The sequence below is a fragment of the Amblyomma mixtum genome, chromosome 8, assembly GCF_055824585.1.
Source record: "Amblyomma mixtum isolate Tamu chromosome 8, ASM5582458v1, whole genome shotgun sequence".
NCBI classification, from domain to species: Eukaryota; Metazoa; Arthropoda; class Arachnida; order Ixodida; family Ixodidae; genus Amblyomma; species Amblyomma mixtum.
The window spans coordinates 104,907,802-104,927,686 of NC_143019.1; the positions used below are offsets into that span (position 1 = coordinate 104,907,802).

General features: G+C 48.2%; 1 protein-coding gene and 1 long non-coding RNA gene across 12 annotated transcripts in view; one reads left to right on the forward strand and one right to left on the reverse strand.

Annotated features, from left to right (window-relative positions):
• Positions 1 to 1,607: 1,607 nt before the first annotated feature.
• On the reverse strand, positions 1,608 to 4,188 carry LOC149333767 (uncharacterized). Of its 2 annotated transcripts, XR_016284974.1 has the most exons (6): positions 2,945 to 4,188; positions 2,267 to 2,422; positions 2,142 to 2,203; positions 2,003 to 2,077; positions 1,886 to 1,938; positions 1,608 to 1,748 (listed from the first exon to the last, which is right to left on the reverse strand). It is a non-coding gene; the product is annotated as an uncharacterized LOC149333767 (long non-coding RNA). The 2 variants fall into 2 exon arrangements; XR_016284973.1 differs by having other exon boundaries at positions 2,003 to 2,203.
• A 1,910-nt stretch (positions 4,189 to 6,098) lies between these two features.
• Positions 6,099 to 19,885, forward strand: part of LOC149333768 (uncharacterized) — a 135,424-nt gene continuing 121,637 nt past the window's right edge. For 5 of the 10 annotated variants that reach the window (XM_089558763.1, XM_089558765.1, XM_089558762.1 and 2 more), the window contains exons 1-3: positions 6,099 to 6,224; positions 6,513 to 6,663; positions 17,029 to 17,188. In XM_089558763.1, the coding sequence (XP_089414889.1) occupies positions 6,535 to 6,663; positions 17,029 to 17,188 (289 nt within the window). In that variant the 5' untranslated portion in view covers positions 6,099 to 6,224; positions 6,513 to 6,534. The remainder of the gene's footprint in view (positions 6,225 to 6,512; positions 6,664 to 17,028; positions 17,189 to 19,885) is intronic. The other 5 variants (XR_016285323.1, XR_016285321.1, XR_016285320.1 and 2 more) reach the window with 1 other exon arrangement.

Consider the following 19,885-nt stretch of genomic DNA (forward strand, 5'->3'; position numbering starts at 1 on the left):
ACATTAGCGCCTTGAGTGACAAAAGAGGAAGGTGTGGAAAAAAGGCCAGGTATTGCTGAAGCAAACGGATGAAAAAAAAGAGTGGAGATACACATATTCAAAAGCGGCTGTTGATTAGGCACAGAGGCCCATCTTTGTCAGCTGCTTTGTCGTCTTCTCCATTATCCTATCTTCCAAGTTCACCCACATAATGTGAATAACCTATCCTATTGCCTACAGGGCCAGGTTTGCAGTGTATGCTTTTAAAAAAGTGGTAGGGTTTCAACGTAGTTGAACTGAGTAGGTGTGCAAAAGCATGCTTTTAGCCTGGTTGGCTAATGGTTTTGCTTTCCTGTGTCGTTGGCACATCTTGCAACGATATTAGTTTGATAGCAGTATTAGTTGACCAAGATGATGATGTGGAATGCACACTGCGAAAGTGTGTATATTAGTCCAAGAGCAGTATCAGTTGAAGACGATGTGCAATGCACAGCACAGGAGTGTGTTGCAATTTAACATGAGGCATAACTGGCTGCAGCGATAGCATAGTGCTCTGATGCAGTGGCCAGCAAAGTTGAACTCTTTTCGCCACCACTAGTTCGAAGCGCAGTCACGGCACTATTTATTTTATCACGGTTTGGCCAAGATCACCTACACGTTCACACAAACTCGGTGAGTGGGTTAAACCTCTTGAAGTAGTGCTTTGCATGCATCACTGCTCTTCAATGCTGCCCTGGCATGCTTAGCCCTAGATTACTCTCCAGGTCAGCTGTCTAGTTCGAGCACAGAACTGTGGCCACAAAGTGCGGATGCAAGAAGTGGTCTGTGAAACTCTTTCGTTTGCCTATATAGTTCTGTAAGAAGTGTACAGAGATGAGCATGCTTGTCTAGAGCACTGTAGCACTGTGCTGCGGGACAGATAATGTGAAATCATACCACAGCTGCTTTAATTGTTGCAGGCATTACTTTCGTGCTTTTGTCATTTGTGCAGCTATGTGGCAGCACTTGAACACAAAGATTGTCTTTAAAATTCCACATCTTCAGCTCCACACACCACAGTCCAAGCACTCTAGAAAGGACTGCTTACGTCTGTACACTGTACGTGCAGTGAAAACAAGAAAGTAGGTGGATCGAAGCAAGAGGCACTTTATTTTTCCAGTGATCCAGCTGTCTTCCCGAGACCGCATGTAAAGAACTACCTAAAAGCTAAGCTGAAAGCACGAATAAGCTGCAAATTCCCGTTAGATACAATTGGAATACCAAATGGGATTAAGTGTAACCAATTACAACCCAATCAACCACTGTACGTCCAGCGGACGTACGATGTACGTCCCTTAACGGATGTACGGATATCCGTGGGAGATCCGCCGACCTCCGACGGATCTCCGAGGGACGTCCGACGGAGGTACATTTGTAACTGGAAAGATCTCCCACGGACATCCGATACGGATATCCGCGGATCTAAAGAGGACATTGGCATGTTGCAGGCCTCGGTGACTGCAGCCACTAATATAACTTTCATATACTAAATGAGTTTATATACAAGCCCACTGTGTTCTATATCAGGCACAGGCCTCATCATACGTCAAATGCATATGCCTATAGGAAGCAACCAAACACAAAGCAAGTTGTCTTAAAATCAAACAATTTTATTAAAGGCATTAATGCATGCTTTCAACCTTCAAGATGCATTCTTCACGCTTGACGCTGGAAGAGGTCCCATGCAATAGGACGGGTTACTGTATGCAGGTTGTATTCTCATGTTGAATCTGTTGTAAAAAAGAAGTTTTTCCCAAGAAAACAAACAAAAATGCAAAAATACTGTCACTGAAAGAGTAGATGATTTTTGCAATTCAAAATACTGCCACTGAAGATCATAATAAAAAATACTATAGCTATAACATACCTGCTATGTCACACATTCGTAACCATCAATTGCACGAACCATCCATACACGTGCTGGAAAGGAAAAGATGAAGAGTGCATGAGGGGAGCTGATAATTTCAACACACTTCGAACTTACATGTAGACCAATGCTCTGTAGCGCAAGCTACAACACGGTTGCTCTGAATGGGCTGGTGACGTCCGTGCAGCAACCCTGAGGGAACAAGTGGACAGGTTGTGAGTGGGCAACATGCACTTACACTGCAACTAATACATACCTGTTGACACTACGATGTGGCACATTTGCAACAATCAATTGCACGAGCTGTCAACATACACGCTGCAAAGGAAAAAGTGAAAAAATGCATTTGGGGAGTTGGAAATTTTAACACTACGAACTTACATGTAGACTGCTGCTCCGTATTGCAACCTGCTATACCAGAACAGTAACACAACAGGCTATTCACATCATACCGGCAGAAGTTTCATGCAATAGGAAAGGTTACTGCGTGCAGGAAGTACTCTCATGGTTGAACTTGGCATTCCAAAAAGGGATGCTCTGAAAAACAAACCAAAACACAAATAGAATACTTTTACTGAAAGGTTAAGCAAATATTTAAGTGCGAGATACTGTAAGTAAAAACATTAATGAAAGACAATATCAAGAGAATTGCATAATTTTGACCCATAGTTTCTCCAGCACACCTTAACACACCATCCAGCATCCTTATCACACACCTGCAAGCTACCTGATGACTTAGTGGTTAACACAAGGCTCAGTAGAGAAAAGTTTGTGGGATGTGGATTTCCAGAAAAATATTTATTTTTACATTGCCTCCCTAGGCAGTCAGCTGAAACTTGTTGAATAAGTTCGAACATCTATCTCCCCTCATTAAACTGCTCTGGCTAACAGCACAGTACAGAAATTTTTCCCAAGAACTTGCCTCCCAAAAACTTTTATCCACCACTGTACAAGTACACTGCACTATAGCCAGATGCCCTCCACTGCACAGAGCAAAGAAAAAGAAAGTATCAATCATATGAGAGGAAGAAATTTGCCTGTAATTTGCCTGAAACTTACCTGTAAGCTGCTGCTGTACTCTCAGGTAATATAGGTCATAGGTCAGTCACATCCATACTGCATGGCCAAGGAAACAAAATATGAGAGAGCAACCTGTACTGCACTTTGTCAACATAACGTAGACGTCATGATGCAGCAAAACATGGCTTTGTTGAAACAAGCCCGCTCACAAGGTTCGCTGATGAAGCACACAGCCGGCACTAACAACAAATCTGATGATCCACAGCTCCACAGCAGTAAGGAAGAGAGGTCTGCTCACAATCCAGGGATATGTATCTCTAGGTGTGCCATATATGGACCTGCTACCTTGCTCAGCACTGAGCCCTATGAGCATGAACATGTTTGACAAAGCTACACCAAAGCACTGCATGGCCTCATTGCAGTTAGTACGCAGCGATAATAGGTGAATAACGTGTGATTGAAGTTCGGAAATTTAACAGAACACTTCAGTTTTCTAAACAATGCTACTGCACAGCGCAAATTACTGTGCTGTAGATGGCTGGAAACATCCATTCGACAAGCCTAATGTTGAAACAAGTCGATAAGCTTTATTTATTTTCAACCTACCTGCACTTTCCATGGCATGGCATAATTTAGGCACCAATACACTCCGCAGGCGGGCCACATACACACCGCAAAGGCACTAAGAAAATAAGAAATCAGTCGCGAATCACTGCAAAACACACACAGCCCCGACATTGTCCTTTTCGTGCGTTCTGTTTTATCGCTGTTAAGAACTTACGTACAACTAACTGCCTTAAGATTCACACCATGCATGTGTACACCTCGTCTCAATTTTTTTCGTAGTGTAGGACGAGAGAAGCGCGATGCACTGGCTTACGGAGCTTCGCGACAGGCTCGCGAACGCGAGCAAACACGTTTGCGGCAGCTATCGCATCGTACTTGTAACTTCCACAGCACTTTGCTCATCCCACGGCAACGTCATCAAAGTAATCTTCAAGCACATTTACTTACTTGCAAGTTATAACACGCCGCTTCTTTCATCCGAGGAAACAAAGAGTCGGGTGCAGTACGACGTCGGGGCTATTTCACGACAGCTTCAGGTGCAGAGGTAGGTCTTGTCGAGCGCATAGGTGATTGATCACATTTATAGCACAGCCAAGCAACCGCAGAACAAACAAACCGCATACTGTAGCAAAAACAAAGGTCGAAAGAAGCACGATGCCACGAAAAACTACGCAAAGATCGCGCTGTTGTGCACCGTGCAGCCCGCGCCGGGAACTGCTGGCTGACGGTTTGGATTGGATCGACTTTAAGGCCTGTCGTTCTGCTGCGGCTCCTGGTAGGAGTTTCGTTTTCATGGAAGGCAGCATGCCTCGGTTACCTCGTTGGAATGCTGGAAGAGAAAAGGGCATTGATCGCAGAAAGTCACGCAATTAGTTTAATTCAGGTTCTTTCATATCAGCGCCATATTCGAATGATGTTAACTGATTAATCCGAATACGCAATTAATTGCCTAATTGCCGGTATAAAAATTTGATCGACTGAATTTGTCGTTCGCAAAATAGAAATTTTTATTTTTTTTATGCGAGGAAAAACAAAATATGTATGTGATGTCCTAAGTTCAGATCCCTACAGGCATATTCACGGATACCCGTCGGACATCCGTCCGCGGATATCCGCCAGCCATCCGATAACGAACGTCCTTCGGACATACTCCGAATCTCCGACGCGTATGTCCTGATATGGACGTCCGTAGGCATGTCCTACGGACATCCCCAACTGGCACTGGAGATTCGGATCTTAATCGTACGTACTACGGATATCCGTGGTTGACTGGGAACCAGTTCGAAAAGTCTGAAAACTTAAGTGGTTCCAATTGTTTGGGTCCATTAGAGTGCAACTGGTATGATACGTTCTCTCAGCTGAAACATTCACACCTTCTTCAACTCCGCGAAATGGCTACCGCGTCGTTTCTTTCACTGCCGGTTATTATGTCTATAGGCCTGCCCATACGCTGTTAAGGCAAGTGCAGAGAGAATTCCAGAAATTAGCGCGTGAAAACCGAATCTTTTCCACAAATTCCCACGCGCAAGCAATGAAAACACTTAAAAATTGCACCACCTCGACAAGCATTTTTCTCTGTGCCGGTGTAGGGTACGTTAGCACGAGTTAGTAAGGTAAAAGTACGAAAAGCAAATTCCGGCTGCGGTACTACTGGCATTTGCGCAGAATATGTAAGATGCTTGGCCAGGAACTCGCTGGCACGCTTGAGGCTGGGGCCGCGGGCAAGCGTTGAGTACGCACATTCTTTGCACACCCGCCACGACGTGCGTCACCGACCGGTGTGAGAGGCGCGCACTGAATCACAGGTTCCCTCCCCTGTCGTCGCCATTTTTCCGGCGTGCATGGAAACAGCGCTGTTCCCCGAGTCTCAACGAAAACAGCGCAAACCTCACGAAGGACGCAGAAAGGGGAGACGAGACACAGGCGCTGACTAACAACTCGTCGCCCCTCTCTGTGTCCTTCATGAAGTTTGCGCTGTTTTCGTTGAGATGGAAAACCAACTAGCTAAGCGGCAACAGTTGAGCGGACATGACTACGGAGCAAACGCTGCTGCTCCTTTCCGAAGAGTATGTGCCCGCGAAGCGTGAGGAAAAGTGCTCGACTACTGACGCTTTTATTGCACTGAGAAACGGCTCATATTCCAGGATACGGGAACGATTCGTTATCGCGGTTTGAACCATAGAGTTCCGGGGCCGGGACTTTGAGGGGACTAGGCGTGACACTAGGACACTACTTGCTGTTGACCAACCTATAATATAGAGGACACTAAACAAAAGTCACATTTGAAATATCAATTTTTTTTTCTTTTGTCAAGAACAAAAAATTACACAACTCCTTTTTTAATTTTAACATAATGAGATTTTAAGTAATATAAATTGCGAATTTTTAGGTTAACTTTTCTTAACTAGCGCTAATGGTCAAGACTAAAGTTTTAACAAGACTCCTGGGACCAGCGATCTTGATCAAATTATCACGAAACAGCAAAACAAATTGATCATGAATGACGATTGTTAAATGCAGGTTGATTGCAGTAAATTTTCTTTGAATAGAATTCTTTCTTATTTAGTTTCAGTTCAGGATCACAAGGGGGCGACAGAACATTTATATAAATAAATAGATAAATAGTGGCATGCTTGACGGCATGGCGAAATCAACGCATTTGGCGCGCTTTAGTCCTGTCGTTACGGCCACGGTCGGTCGTAATTAATTCTGTTTATCGCTGTGACAACTGTCGCCGTCGTGTTATAATGATGTAGGTACTGATTATCTAGCCATCTGTGCATGCCATCTTGTGAAATGCAAAAGTGCAGTGCCTTGACATCCTCAGACAGGCCCGGCGCTCCCGTCATGTTGATCATTTGTGTGTGGTGTGCCCTTGACTATCATTAGACAGTAGGCCCAAGAGGCATCTCAACAGCACCCAGCGACACTGCTACGGGCATCCCACTCCGCTTCGTTTACGACGACGGTGGACGGGAACACGTGGCATTCAAACCAATGGTACGGAGAAGCACTGATGGTTTTATTGTTTGTATTGCAGGCTGAGCTGAACTACGCTCCTCATGTCATGCCGCCTCGGCTATGGTGCTACCGGCGCCGTCAGGCAGCTCTTGGCGGGTGCTTGGCGTGACCACTATTTCGAGTCCGACGTCGGACGACTCCGTGGGCTGGACGCGTCGGTGGCCGTAATGGTACTGTGCAATTTTTGGTCTGCTTTGCGGCGTCACGATTGTTCTTAGCCAGACGCGAGCAAGTATGCTAGTACTTCATTATAATGCGCTTGGCGCCTTCTTCCTCGAAAATTATGCGCGGATTACACGATTCTTCTACAAATGTTTCCCTTGCCAAGTGCTTTTTCTCTCTTTCCAAGTAGAACTATAGTTCTTTAGACTTTGACCTTGACCTCATGAAGGCTTTGTGTCTTGTTGGTGTAGGCCGCTCGGCATCTTGCTAACCACACTTGATAGTTGATCTCCATAATAGCCAGTACAAACTGCTTGCAGCCTTCACTTGGTAGGGAGTTGAGATACCTGACCGAGCGGTAAGGAATCCTGTGAGCGCAAACACGTCGTGTAGGCGGCCCTGGAGCGCAGCGGGAAGCAAACAGTCATAAGAGATGTGCTGGGGGTTTTGAATTACTCCGCTGAAGGGGCATGCGTTAATGCGTCCGGATGTTGATGAGACAACCGTGCGGCGGCGAATTGGGGGTATGCCGCGGGCAAACCTCCACATAAATGACGCGCGCCGCGCATCAAGAAAGTGTCCGGTTGTGAATGTCCTCATGGGCCTCTCTGTCAGCTAACAGGTGGCTCGGAAGGGGCGGAGTAAGTAGAGCGAGCCGGGTCTTCAGTGCGGCTTCCTGGGCTTCATCTCCGAGCTGCTGTCTGGTGTATTCTAGATCTTTCGCTGCCATTCCATAGAATGTAAGCACACTCCCAGCGCGGGGACTGTTGTGTGACAGTGGCCTCTGCGGGAACACTGATAGCCGTGTTGATGGAAAATAGTTTATCAGCATTCTTAAGGCATGTCACACACCACTGCATGAGTTGTCCACATTACATGTAGTGCTCTAGCGAGCGTGCTGAGGTCAAGGACTCCTAGTCCGCCCTTCTTTCTTGGTAGCCCGACTACCTGGCGCTTCACCTTGTCAGGTGCGCCCCGCCACAAGAAGCGAAAGATGCTGGCGTTCAGTCGCCGCTGCGTGGCTGCAGGCACATTCAAAATGCTGGCCATGAAGCTAACCAAGGCCATTAGGAGGGTGCGCGCGATGGTCGCTTGGGCGGTGACTGGACACTGCAGCACTCCCATGTCTGCCATCTTTTATGCGTAGCATATTGCAATCACTCAGTTCAGCCCTTGGGCGCGGCCGGCCAGCCACCAAACCACGTGACGTGACGTCACCAAACCACGTAAAAAAAGAAAAAAAAGAAAAGAAAAAAGAAAAAAAAAGGATAGCTGAGCATGGTGGCGGTTGCCACCGCCCCGTTTCAAAGGGGGCGCTCCTATCCATCCATCCATCCATACGTCACGGAGGAAAAGCTGCTGAGAAAATCGAGTGCCGCCAAGCAATACCTCGCGCAAAAAGACCGCGCAATATGCAACGCATTCTTGGCTTAACCAAGCTAAGCCTGTGCATTTTTTGTTCACTTTCTCTACGGTGATGTCCCAATTCCACGCCGAGGGTCCATGCTGGTTAAAAGGGTAACCCGGGACGCGCATTTCGGGCACTGATAGGACTACAGAGATGACTGGGGGTTTTCGCGGTTCAGGGACATTGCAGAGCTCTTGCCCCTGTTTAAGCGCACCCCACTTGCAGCGCAGTAACTAGCTGCTAATTCTAGTACTCTTTCTCTCCGGATTTCGCATCTGGGACTACTATGACGTTGTCTACATAGCCAAAACCTGCAATGCTGGGTGTCCCACACAGGGATCACGGTTCGCCTGATCAGGGAGTCGGTGGTGAGGCGCTGCAGCAGTGGTTCGATGGCAATGACGTAGAGCAGCGGGGACTAGGGGCAACCTTGCCTGACGCCCCGCGTCACCACAAACTGGATGGAAACACGCCCCTGCACTATCACTACTGCACGTGGCTCCGTGTATAGCACGCATACCATTGCGATTAGTGGCGCACCCAGCTTAGCCTGCTCCAGTTGATGCATTAGGTAATCATGCGATAACCTGTCACATGCTTTCTCTTGGTGAAGCGAGACAACCATTCCGCGCAAGTTGCATGAGCTCATCCACTGAAGGAGGTCTCTGAGTGTCATTCCATGCAATTGCATCGAGTGGCCGGGAGCGCAGCAAGCTTGCTGCGGCTCAACTATGCTGGAAAGTGCCAGCGTTAGGCGCACCGACAAGCACTTAGCGATGGTCTTGTAGTTATTGTTTAGTAGCGTGATAGGTCTCCATGCTCTGAGGTCTGCTGCCCTGTTTGAGTCTTTGCAGAGCAGGGTGATCATGCCCTCATTCATAGTGGGGCTAAGTTTTCCTTCATCCAAGAGGAGGTTGGTTAGGTCTGCGAAGGGTTTCTGCAGTATTGGCCAAAACTTTTTGTCAAATGTGGCCGTGAGGCCGTCTGTGCCAGGACTTCTGTTTGGCTTCATTTCGTTTAAGGCTGCTAGCAATTCCTCACTTGTCAAATATGTGCCATCGATGGTGGGTGGAACCTGCGGGCTGTTCAGTACAAACGTCCCTGCGTCGCATGGCTCTGCTACATATAGTTCTGCATAGAATTGGCAGTGCTGTTCCAGTACCTCCTCTGGGGCCGAAGTGACCGCTGCGAAAGTGGGTTCTTGCACCGCCGTCAAGGTGTTGCTCTTTGTGTTGAGATGGTGTTACACGAGGTGCCTGGAACACCAGGTTTCGCATTCCCACCGTTCAGCGCTTGCAATTGCGCGTAGTTTGTCCCAACGCCTGTTTAACAACTGGTGCAGCTCCTTCTGGAGCGCCACCAGCGTTGGGGCAATGCTAGACCCTTGCGACAGCACACTGGAGAACACGATTATGGCATCCGAGACAACGCAGATTTCCAATCGTTCCTTGCGTGCCAGTCGCTTTCCCCAGTCCTGGAAAACTTCTCTCACCGCACCCTTCATTTGGTCCCATGTGCTACCGGTCATGTTGGGAGATACGTGCTTTCTAAGGGCGGCCAGTGCATCTTGCAGGACACGTTCCTCTTCAAGGAGATGCATGTTGAGTCGCCAGCAGCCTTTTGCACATGGAGCTAAGTCAGCTGCACACAACCTCACCACTACTAGCCTATGGTCGCTCTGCGCTGTGGGGAAAACCTGCATGGATTGCAGGTTGTCCACGACCGTGGCTGAGATGTATACGCGGTCTAGTCTGCTTTCAAGACCCCGACCTGACCAGGTCATGCCCGCGCGCCCAGGTTGAACGGTGCGCCAGCAGTCGGTGAGGCCTAGTTTAGCTAAAGGTCCATTCGATTCGTCCTGCACGATGTGCACCTGTTCACGTCAGTTCAGAAAAAGTGTCGTGCACAGTGGAGATGTAGCAACACTAGCGGCATTCATAAATGAACGTCGAAGTGCAGATGTCGTGCAAGACTTCTACTTTTTCTGCACTCGACGGATGTCGGTTGTTCCATTGTCAATGTCAGCATTGTCGACATTCAGTTCAACAATCTGCAGAACACACTCCTTGAGGGTCGGACCATCTACGTGACTACCAGTGAAATGGTATGCAATTACTTGCTTCCATTTCTGAGTGAGGCTGCCCACCAAGAATACCAGGGCATGGTCAGCAGGCTCATCTGGCTTTAGCGGCAAGGTTTCCCCCCATACACAGCGTCTCCAGCACGATTGAGCTCATGTCCTTGAGTGATCTCCATTTCATCGAGGAATAAGGCACAGTCTTTCTCGACATCCTGCATATGCTTTCTGCTTTCATCTTTAGCAATTCAACCACCTCAGTTAGGATCCCCGGGGTAAAACTCGGACCTTGGAGGCGATGCGCAAGAGTCCTATTGGATGGAAGTGGGTATCCGAGTTTCCTGATTGTTTCGTAACCCGAGGTTCCGCATGAGAATTTTATCTGCAGTGCTTGCCTGATTGTTTCTGGTGACCATGTGCTGCCTTGGTTGCTATTTTGAGAAAGTGCTTCCACTTGATGTTTGTTCAAGAATTTCATGTGCTTTCCAAGATTTTCTAAATTACGCTCTAGATTTCGCACTTTTTTTTAAGGCATTGAATTGTTGCATTTGCCTTGCTGTGCGTGTCATGGAGTTGATTATACTTCCTATTCATATCTGCGAGTTGGTTATTTAGCTCTGCGTGACAGATATTAGCAGATTGTAGATCATGTTCTCCAGACAATGCAGCAGGGGACCAACCTTGTGATCATTGCGCATTGCTTCCATCACTTGGTGAATGGCTGAGGCCATTCGATTCGCCAAGCCAGGAAACGCGCTTGGCACAACACCAAGCTTTAGCTGCAGCGTCTTGCAGTTTTCCTGGAAATCTGACACTCGACAGTGTAAACTGCACATGACAGAGCAGTTCGACGTTGTATTTGGCAACCAGCCCTTCCTCGAGATTGCCTTTAGCCATTGCTCACGTGCAGCGCTGTTGGCTGGTATTCCATGAGAAGAAACATTTGCAGGTTTTTTCCGTTGGCTAGACGTGCACAGTGGTACACAGCAATACCACATGTTTGCAGGAGCCCTACACAACTGTCGCACGTCGGCACAAAAAAAAACAACTCAAAACTGGCAAAACATACGCACGGACAGCACGAACAGCAGCTGAGGCCGATCCGGTCGCGTCTGGTAGTGTCGGTGGAAAGCGCCCCTCGTGGCCGTTTCAACAGCTTGGGGGAGAGAAACAGGAGAGGGTTTGACAGGAAGTGCGCCTCTGACACGACTGGCATCTTGGCTAGAGGAGGCGTTGGTCAGATTTTAGGTCAAGGACTGCCACGACGGTGCTTGGTCGTGCGCCTTTCTTTTTTTTTTTTCCGAGAAAATAGGGCCTTGAAGTGTTCACAAGACTTGCCTGTAGCGTGGAATTGCTCGAAATGCGGTTTAGTGCTTACGTACATGCTCTGGAAGAGCCACAAAAGTCGCGCTGTGAAGAAAAGGTGCGCCTGTGCAGTGATGTTGACCGTCTTGACTTGAATGAAGCAGAAGTGAAGCGCGACGTTGATCTTTTGCCACGTATGGATTTCACGGACATTAAGGATAAGACATTGCGGACATTTCACGCACATTAAGGCGTAATTCGCCGGTGCATGGCCCCAGCGTGACAGTCATGTGCTATTCTTGAAATAAATGCGTTATGCACACGTTCACGCAACATTGGCACTTGGGTAGACAGTGTTAAACAGAATTACTGGTGACAACAGCCAAAGAAATCGTAGGCTGTGCTTGGTGAGCACTCGAGAAAAGGGAAATTCCGGCGTCCTCAGAAGCAGCCTTGCAGAAGTAGTTATCATGTTATTAAGGCGGAAGCCTTTAATGCCTCATCGTTGTAAGCAGAAGTTGTCGACAGAAAATGTCACGCTTTTCAATTGGTCGAAACGGTCGTGACGTCACAGTGCGCGAATTTCAAACGGGGCCAATTGTACTTTGGCTAGTAACCGTGCAACCAATTAAAGGGAGTGTATAGTGATTCTCGAAGTTAGTGGGACTTACTTAACCAATTAGCCTAATTAATCTTCCTAGTCAGACCAGATAAATAAATAAAACCGAGTAGGAAATTGGCCGAGCTCGGGAATCGAACCCCGGTCTCCGGAGTGCGAGACGAGCACGCTACCACTCAGCCATGCCAGCTCGATGGCTTGGAATGAACAAAGGCGCGTCTAGTGAATACGGTGATGGTGTCTTCGTTCACTCCCATCTACCTCCCTTCCCGTTACGGCGAGGTTTAAGTGACCACCGAGATATGACACACTGATACATTTGCTTTCCTCAAAAACCAATTTACCGAGGAGCAAGGTGTACAACCTTTCCTCAAAAAGCGTTTCATTCAAAGGGCAACGCATTGCGACGAACGGGTGGTGGCGTTCCGTGGACCGCCTGACAGCGCTGCAAGGAGCAAGGTGTACAACCTTTCCTCAAAAAGCGTTTCATTCAAAGGGCAACGCATTGCGACGAACGGGTGGTGGCGTTCCGTGGACCGCCTGACAGCGCTGCAACAGGCTGTCGCGTTCCACTTCTAAAGGCGAAGCTAAAGCGTCATTAATTGGCAGTTAATTAATGCACCAACAGAATGTGAGGTGAACAATCGCGTAGCAAAATGCAGCACTCAGGCTTTCGCCTTTCACCACTTTAGCCGCTAAAGTTCCTCGTAATTTTTGCCCAGTTACTCCGCAGTGGCTAGATATTTTTTTTTTTTTCCTGTACCGCGTTGAAAGCCGTATTCAGAAGCTGTCGACTGAGTGTAGAAAGTACTAGCGGTTCGTGGAATGTGAACAGTTGTAGTACGAGATACGTGGTCACGCCATTACAGGTTTTCACACATCTGATAGCCCACTTGGCGATTCAAACTGCAACGCATTCTTTAAAAACTAGGATAATAATCTTGGAGGTCCGAAGATTCTTCATGTTTTCAACTCTCAGTGCCCGCTAGTGTGCAGACATAAAAAATTAGCTGTACTGTTGTGCACATTTTATGTTTCACGAATCGTTATTATGAACGACTCTATCCGCAGTGTTGCTCGGGAACCAAAGTGCCCACATTAACGAGGCAATACTGTAAAATAATACATTCCAGGTGGCTTAGTTCTGAGCACTTCATAAGTTTAATGAGATATTGATCAGTGAGAAGAGAGGGATGAGCAGTCCGTTGGGAAGCAAATGTGATTTCTGCCACATCACCAATTGGGTGGCCCTGATAAAGGCCGTTTGTGGCTCTCCTTGTGACTGAGCTTGGTGGTACTGGTGGGCAGCAGCCTTGACCATTCGAAGGAACAGATCCTTGCACTTTGTCCAGCCGTTTATGCCTGCCCACCACGATACCCACTTCAGGTGGGACTCAACGAGGGCACGGCTCGTTCCACCGGTGCGCGTTACCCCGCGCTTGCTTGATGTTCTGAGTGTGCGCACTGTTGATTGGATCGACGAAGTTGTCTTGGTGACACACTGTGTCTTGCTAGAGATCCATGTCACCGGTTGCGTCCTGTAGAGCTTCCAAGTTGTTATAGCCCCGCCGTTCGTCGGTGGCTACCTTTGTCTTCGGCAGGACAGTATCGCTATTGGTGGCCTTCAGGGTGTCGCCGTACTTGTCGACTTGAAAAAGTCTGGTCTCTGCTGTCGACATCCAATACAGGCCGACGACCCAGGATTCGCTATCCTCCACACCGCCGTATTTCCCTCTGAAACGGCCTGGAACGCCGTCCCCAACTATCGGGCGCCCCCGGTTCACCTTTTGTCTACCGCGGAACAGGGATTCGTCGACCTGAACTTCCTCGCCAGGGCCACCCATGCGTGGCCTCTGTATCAGGTCTTTGGCCACAGCTTCCTGAACGAAGTTTGTCCAATCCGTGCGGGCCTCCAGTCTGAGCTTAAATAGTCCCCGGCTCCAGTCAAAAGCTACCGTGGCATTCATTCCTTTGGCTGTGGCATACATGAGACAAAGAATTTCACGCCGCGACGTCTTCACATGAGGCCGGTCGGTGGCACCCCTAAAAGCGAAGGAGCTGGCCGTGGCCTGATGACAGTGAAGGATAGCTTCCCCATTTTCTTGGGAGAGCTCTTTCTGGCAGGCGCCACAGTGGAAGGTGGGCCGAGGACCCCCTTGGGACACTTTCACATCCATGTCACCTCAGAGCGCGTGCATGTTGACTTACCGGGGGTTGAAGCCCATGGCTCTGCAGACCCCAAGAAGTGTTGAGTTTCTAAAAGTCTTCAGTGGCGCTGCGGGTTCGATGGTGGGGCTGTTGGTGCTGCTGGGAGCAGCCCGTATTCCCGGCAAAACTTGTCCAGAGACGTTGTGGTGTTGGTGTCTTGACAAACCTGAACCGCTATCGCAGCATCTTGGCCCGACGCGTCTTAGCCAAAGACACTGTATATCCCCCAGGCACAACTGGCACTCTTGAACACTTGTTGAATATAGTGCAGGTTGCAACGTTGCCAGATAAGTAATATACAACAATGTCATCTGCACCACTTCTGAAGGTTCTTTTCGCTGCATATTCAGCAGTACTCTTTCGCACATGCGCCTTTTCAAGCGTGCTTTCACCGTTGCCAGCATGTCTTCGGTCTAGATAGTGGCTGTTTCTTGGCTGTTGTGTTCACCGGCAAGAATTTTAAGCTCACTGCAGTGATCTTGCATCTTGTTGTGAGTGGAGCAGTTGTCTAAAATCAAGACGACTTGCCGTTGCTCAGCAATTATGTCCTAAATTTCTGCAGTAAACTGCCAAATAGCTGCTGGGTCATCCAGGCCTCTTTGTTGGCCACGTATGAAACAGGCAAACTGTCCCTCGTATTGAAGCAGCACAGCGCGGTCTTGCTGACCTTACCACATTGAACTGGCGCCGCTTGTCAGTGCCATTCGTGTGGCGCGAAAGGAACTACCACTTGCTCCTTTGGTGCCTCCAGACCTGAGCAGCGCTCATCTTGCAGAGCGAGAGTGTGATTCAGAAGTATGTTGTTGGCATGACAGCTTTGTCTGCATTGTAAACGCCCCGGTCAGTGTACTTTGAAAACGTGCTCACAATGTCAATGTTGAGCGATGCCTCAGCGGCAGAATCGGTGACTTCGGAAGTTCTGCTGGAGATATTCAGGCAGCTTATCCTGTGCTGCTCCTGGAAAAGTGAATAGGATTTGACACAACCTGCGCACGCTTACGTTTCTATTTTGTAGAGAGCTACACAACATTGAAAATAGAGCTGAAGGTGGCCTCCCTGGAAGTAAAAAGTACACTGAAAAAATTTGCACACGCTTTTTCTTTCTTTACCATTCTGTAAGTGTGCTTATGGAATTCAGCTGTTGTTGCTGACCCTGTCTGTGATCACAGTCGGCACTGGCGTATTGTTCTTTGGCACCTACAGGACAGCGCTTGTTACGAGTTCTGCAAATGCTTTTCTGGGAGCGCGAGCATCAGTACAAGTGCAGGGTCTGCAAGTTGATTTGTGTTTGGCGTTCGCCATTATCAACAAATCCATCTGTTTTGCACAAGGACTTATTGAATGTGCCCTGCAGAAATGGCGTTGGATGTTGCTGAGTGCAACATGGTTACAGCCATACTTGCAAGGGATGCTCTTCATTAATTTGGCGAAGTCGAGCCTTTGACGGCAACCCCGCAGGGGGGCGTCTGCAGCATGCAGACGTTGGTGAGTGGCGACACCACGGGGTTAACCCGAGCATCCGCAAGGACATCCCCGCAGGGGGATGATGGTGAACAATGCGTCACCACGGACCCGAGCATCCGCGCTTAGCCGTGCGTGGCATCGCCGTGTCCGGGGAAAAGGGGATCCTGGTGGTTGAGCCGATGCCGAGCGTTTGGACCCTTAAGGCCCCTCGGCGGAGGCAACACACCACTTTGGCCCCAGCTTCCTGTAGACGGCACCTCAGGCCTGACCCGACCGGGGGAAACCGGCAGTCGCCTTTTCCTGCCCTCCCCTCCATCTTTCACTGTCATATCTTTCTCACAACTCTCCTGTCTCCTGCTCACTTCTTGGTTCTTTTTTTCTGGCAACGAGGCTTAGTCCTGTGTGGCTGACAAACTTTCATTACGCCCTATTTGGTTATAGTGCTGGTGTACAACTGGTGTGGGCAGGGCTTGTTGGGCTCCGTGGTGGGCGACTGGCACCATTGCCAAGCAGTGAACACATTCTATGGCTTCTCATTTTTTTTTTTCAAACCGATCTCTCTCGAAAGAGAGGGCACACTGACATGTGAATTCTTCAAAAAAAATTGCAACAAGCTTCCCACGATTCCATGTTGTTCACAGCGAACACGAGGAACACACCGCTAGACTAGCATCACCACTCATTGTTACCAAGACTTTAACAAGTGCCATAGGAGAAGGGTACAAAATCAAGAAGCTTGCAAATGAAGACCTTTTTTAGAAGTTTTATATAACCACCAACGTGAGAAATTGTCAGAAGTGAAGTCATTTGGAGATATAGAGGTCACAATCAGCCCACACCGATCTTTGAATACTGTTCGGGTAGTTATCTCAGATCATGATCTCAGATATGTGACTGATGAAGAACTTCTGGAAGGCTTAAAGGAGCAAAACGTGACCAATGTATACAGGATAAAAATGAAGCAAGATAATAAATAAATCCCCACAAAGCACATTGTCTTGACATTTGCATCTAGTTACCCTCCCTGACTACGTAGAAATAGGCTACTTAAAGCTCCAACTTCGGAATCCACGATGCTACTTCAGATGCCAACGTTATGGCCACAGCTCTCAGAGTTCCCGGGGCCAACTCACATGTGCTAAATGTGGTTCTCATGAACACTACGCTGAAAACTGTGCAGTTGAACAACACCTGTGTGTAAATTGTGAGTCAAAGAAAATGTAACATTCAGGGAAGTCCGGAAGAGAGTATCTTTGATGCACAAACCTACCTTCTCCGTTGTGGCTCAACAGGGCACGGCACCACAGCGGCTTCTGGATCCCGCTCAGGCCACATGCTGTGAGCCTGCAGCAGGGCCACCTGTGCCCCAGGTGGCAGCAGCTAGCGCTGCGCTCCAGGTCAGCGGGCCCCAAGGCCCCTCCCCACACGGAGAGGCCGAACACGAGAACAGCCGTGAGTCTTGCACGCTTGTCCAACGTATGTGATGGACACAATTCAAGGCAGTCCTGTGCGGGCGATGTCAAAAGGGCGGCGGGGCTCCGTAGACTGACAAGAGAAGCCCCGAATCAGGACGCCCGAAAACCCAACCTAGTTCTCTCACTAACTACATTATACAGTATGGCATTCATACACGGGAACCGTAGGGGACCCTTACATAACCTAAACGGCATAAAAGACATATTAGCCACATATTTACCTGTCGCTTTGTGTTTACAAGTGACAAATGTAGGCTTTAAACACGAAAACATTCTGAAACATACCGTAAAAACCGGAATATAGGTCGGACAGGAATATAGGTCGACCCCCCAACTAACCAATTCTAAAAATGAAAAACATTTTTTTCAATGGCAGAAGTACCGAAAAACACCCTTACCTTGAAAGAAATGCGACTCAACCGGTTGCACAATGGTGACAGTATTTATTTTCATTTATGGGCTGCTGGTAAGTACACCCGGCCAATTTTTTAACACTATCGCGCAAACATCGGCTCGCATCCTTGTCACCGTCTTATTAACGGCGCTGAGCGATGAAACAAACGAGATACGCATATGCATCCACACGCACTTACTCTCGCTTCGGCTGATCCCGGGCTGGCGTTGCATACTAGGGCGTCCGCAGAATTTTTTGCAGGGGGGGGCCCCATTGGTTGTTGGCGCCGGAGGGGGGGGGGGGGGGGGTATGTTCGTAGCAAAAAGGCACTATTTGCGGAGTAAATTTATTTATTTATATACAAATAAAATAAATAAGTAAAATACACACATGAAAGAAAAATTACAAACAGCAAATTAAAGCGAGGCTAGGAGAGATACATTGGAGTTTATCAACGAAGAAACAATGAAAATTAATAAAAATGCAAAAAGATACTATCACTTCGTGGGGAAGAGTGCTCAGTCTTGCTGCATACGGGTTCTCGACACACCCGGATTGATGACCAGCACACAGCACAATATGTTCACAAACACGCAACGACAGTCACTCAGTCAGTCTTCCTTGAACAGAAACTGTAGACGCCTCGGATTTTTCTGGGCGAATTGCGTGATGACACTGGTGATAAATTCATTTCTGTGCTTCATTACACGCTCTCGGTGCACACTCATCATACAAAGGCCGTCCAGTCTGTCGTTTGTCATCGTTGAGCGTAGCCACGTTTTCACTCTCCTCATTGTACTGAAGGAGCGTTCGACCGTACAGGTAGTAACTGGCAAAGCCAGAGCCACCTCAATGGCTTTTGCAACACCAGGGAAGAATGTCTTGGCCTGATGTAGAAGCTCGCAGTAAGTTATTTCTGATGGGTCCCCAGTTTTGTTGCACCACATCTCGTACCAAGAGATGGCCTCTTCCTTGAAGTTGTCGATGCCGTAAAAGCACTGGAGTTCTTCGGCGAGAACAGCGAACTCAACACGGCTCAAGTGCTTCATTTTTGATGGATGCAGCTGGAGAAGTTTGAAGCTCCTCTCATTGCTTTCAGAAAAGCGCCGAGCTAAAGAAGCAGTGAGGGAGTCCAAGTACGGCACATATATTGCCACACGGTAGTATTCCTCTGGCGACTGAATCCCGTAGTTGTCTCGGTGGGCCTGACGAGAGACTTGTCTTGGTACAGATATCACCACATTTAAGTGATTGGCTGCCTCCCTTGCTGCATTCATGATGTTAGAGAACTCCTCGACAGCGTTTGTCCGGTGGCCGCGAAAAATACGTTGTAGCTCAGTGATGTGGCCATGCACAGAATGGAAGTCCATGGATACACCTTGCAGAATGTTCGTAGCTGGTTCGAGCCGAGCGCTGTACTTCGCTACAATATGCAAGCAGACGATGAAAGATGAGCTTGTTGTTGCGCAGTAGAGGATGTGAGCTCGTTGTCTAGTTGCAGCGTTCGAGCATGATTCCGTGGACGCGAGCTGCTCGAGTGCTTCGACTATGGCCACGTAATGCTGAGAGAAGATCCTAATAGACTTGTACTTTGCAGACCATCTTGTCTCACACAGCATTGGAATGTTGGGCACCAATTTTCTCCGGAGCACGCTCTCGCGGAAGAAGTTTATGGTTTGTTTGATTATCCCAATTGTGTTTCGAATTTCAGAGACGTCGTTCAAATCGTTGATGACGAGATTTAGTTTGTGACTTGCACAGTGGAAAAATAGTGCCTTCGGGAACTGTTTTTGTATAATTTTGTTCACTCCAGCTTCTTTTCCAGCCATTGTAGAGCATCCATCGTACCCCTGTCCAACGAGGTTCGAAAGAATCAGTCCGACATTCGTCAAAAGCTTCAAGATTGCCGCGGCGATGCAAGCGGAGTTTAATTGCTCCAGCTCTACAAATCCCAAAAACTGCTCTCGAACGCACACTTCGACTTCCGCCTTGTCAATAAAGCGAACGCCTATAGACATCTGCTCTTTTCCTGAAATATCTGCAGTTTCGTCAGCAAGAACGGAAAAAGCAAACGCTTTGTTAGTTTCGGTAACTATCTGCTCTCTCAGGATGTCGCCACAGATTGTGATGATCTCGTTCTGGACGCGGACAGAAGTGTACTTGGCATTGCCAGCAGAAGAAGCGAAGTGCTCCTGAAGTAGAGTATCTCCAGCTTCTACACGAAAGTCAAGCAGATCATTGAAGACTCCACTATCGGACTGCTTGCCGCGAATCGGCAAG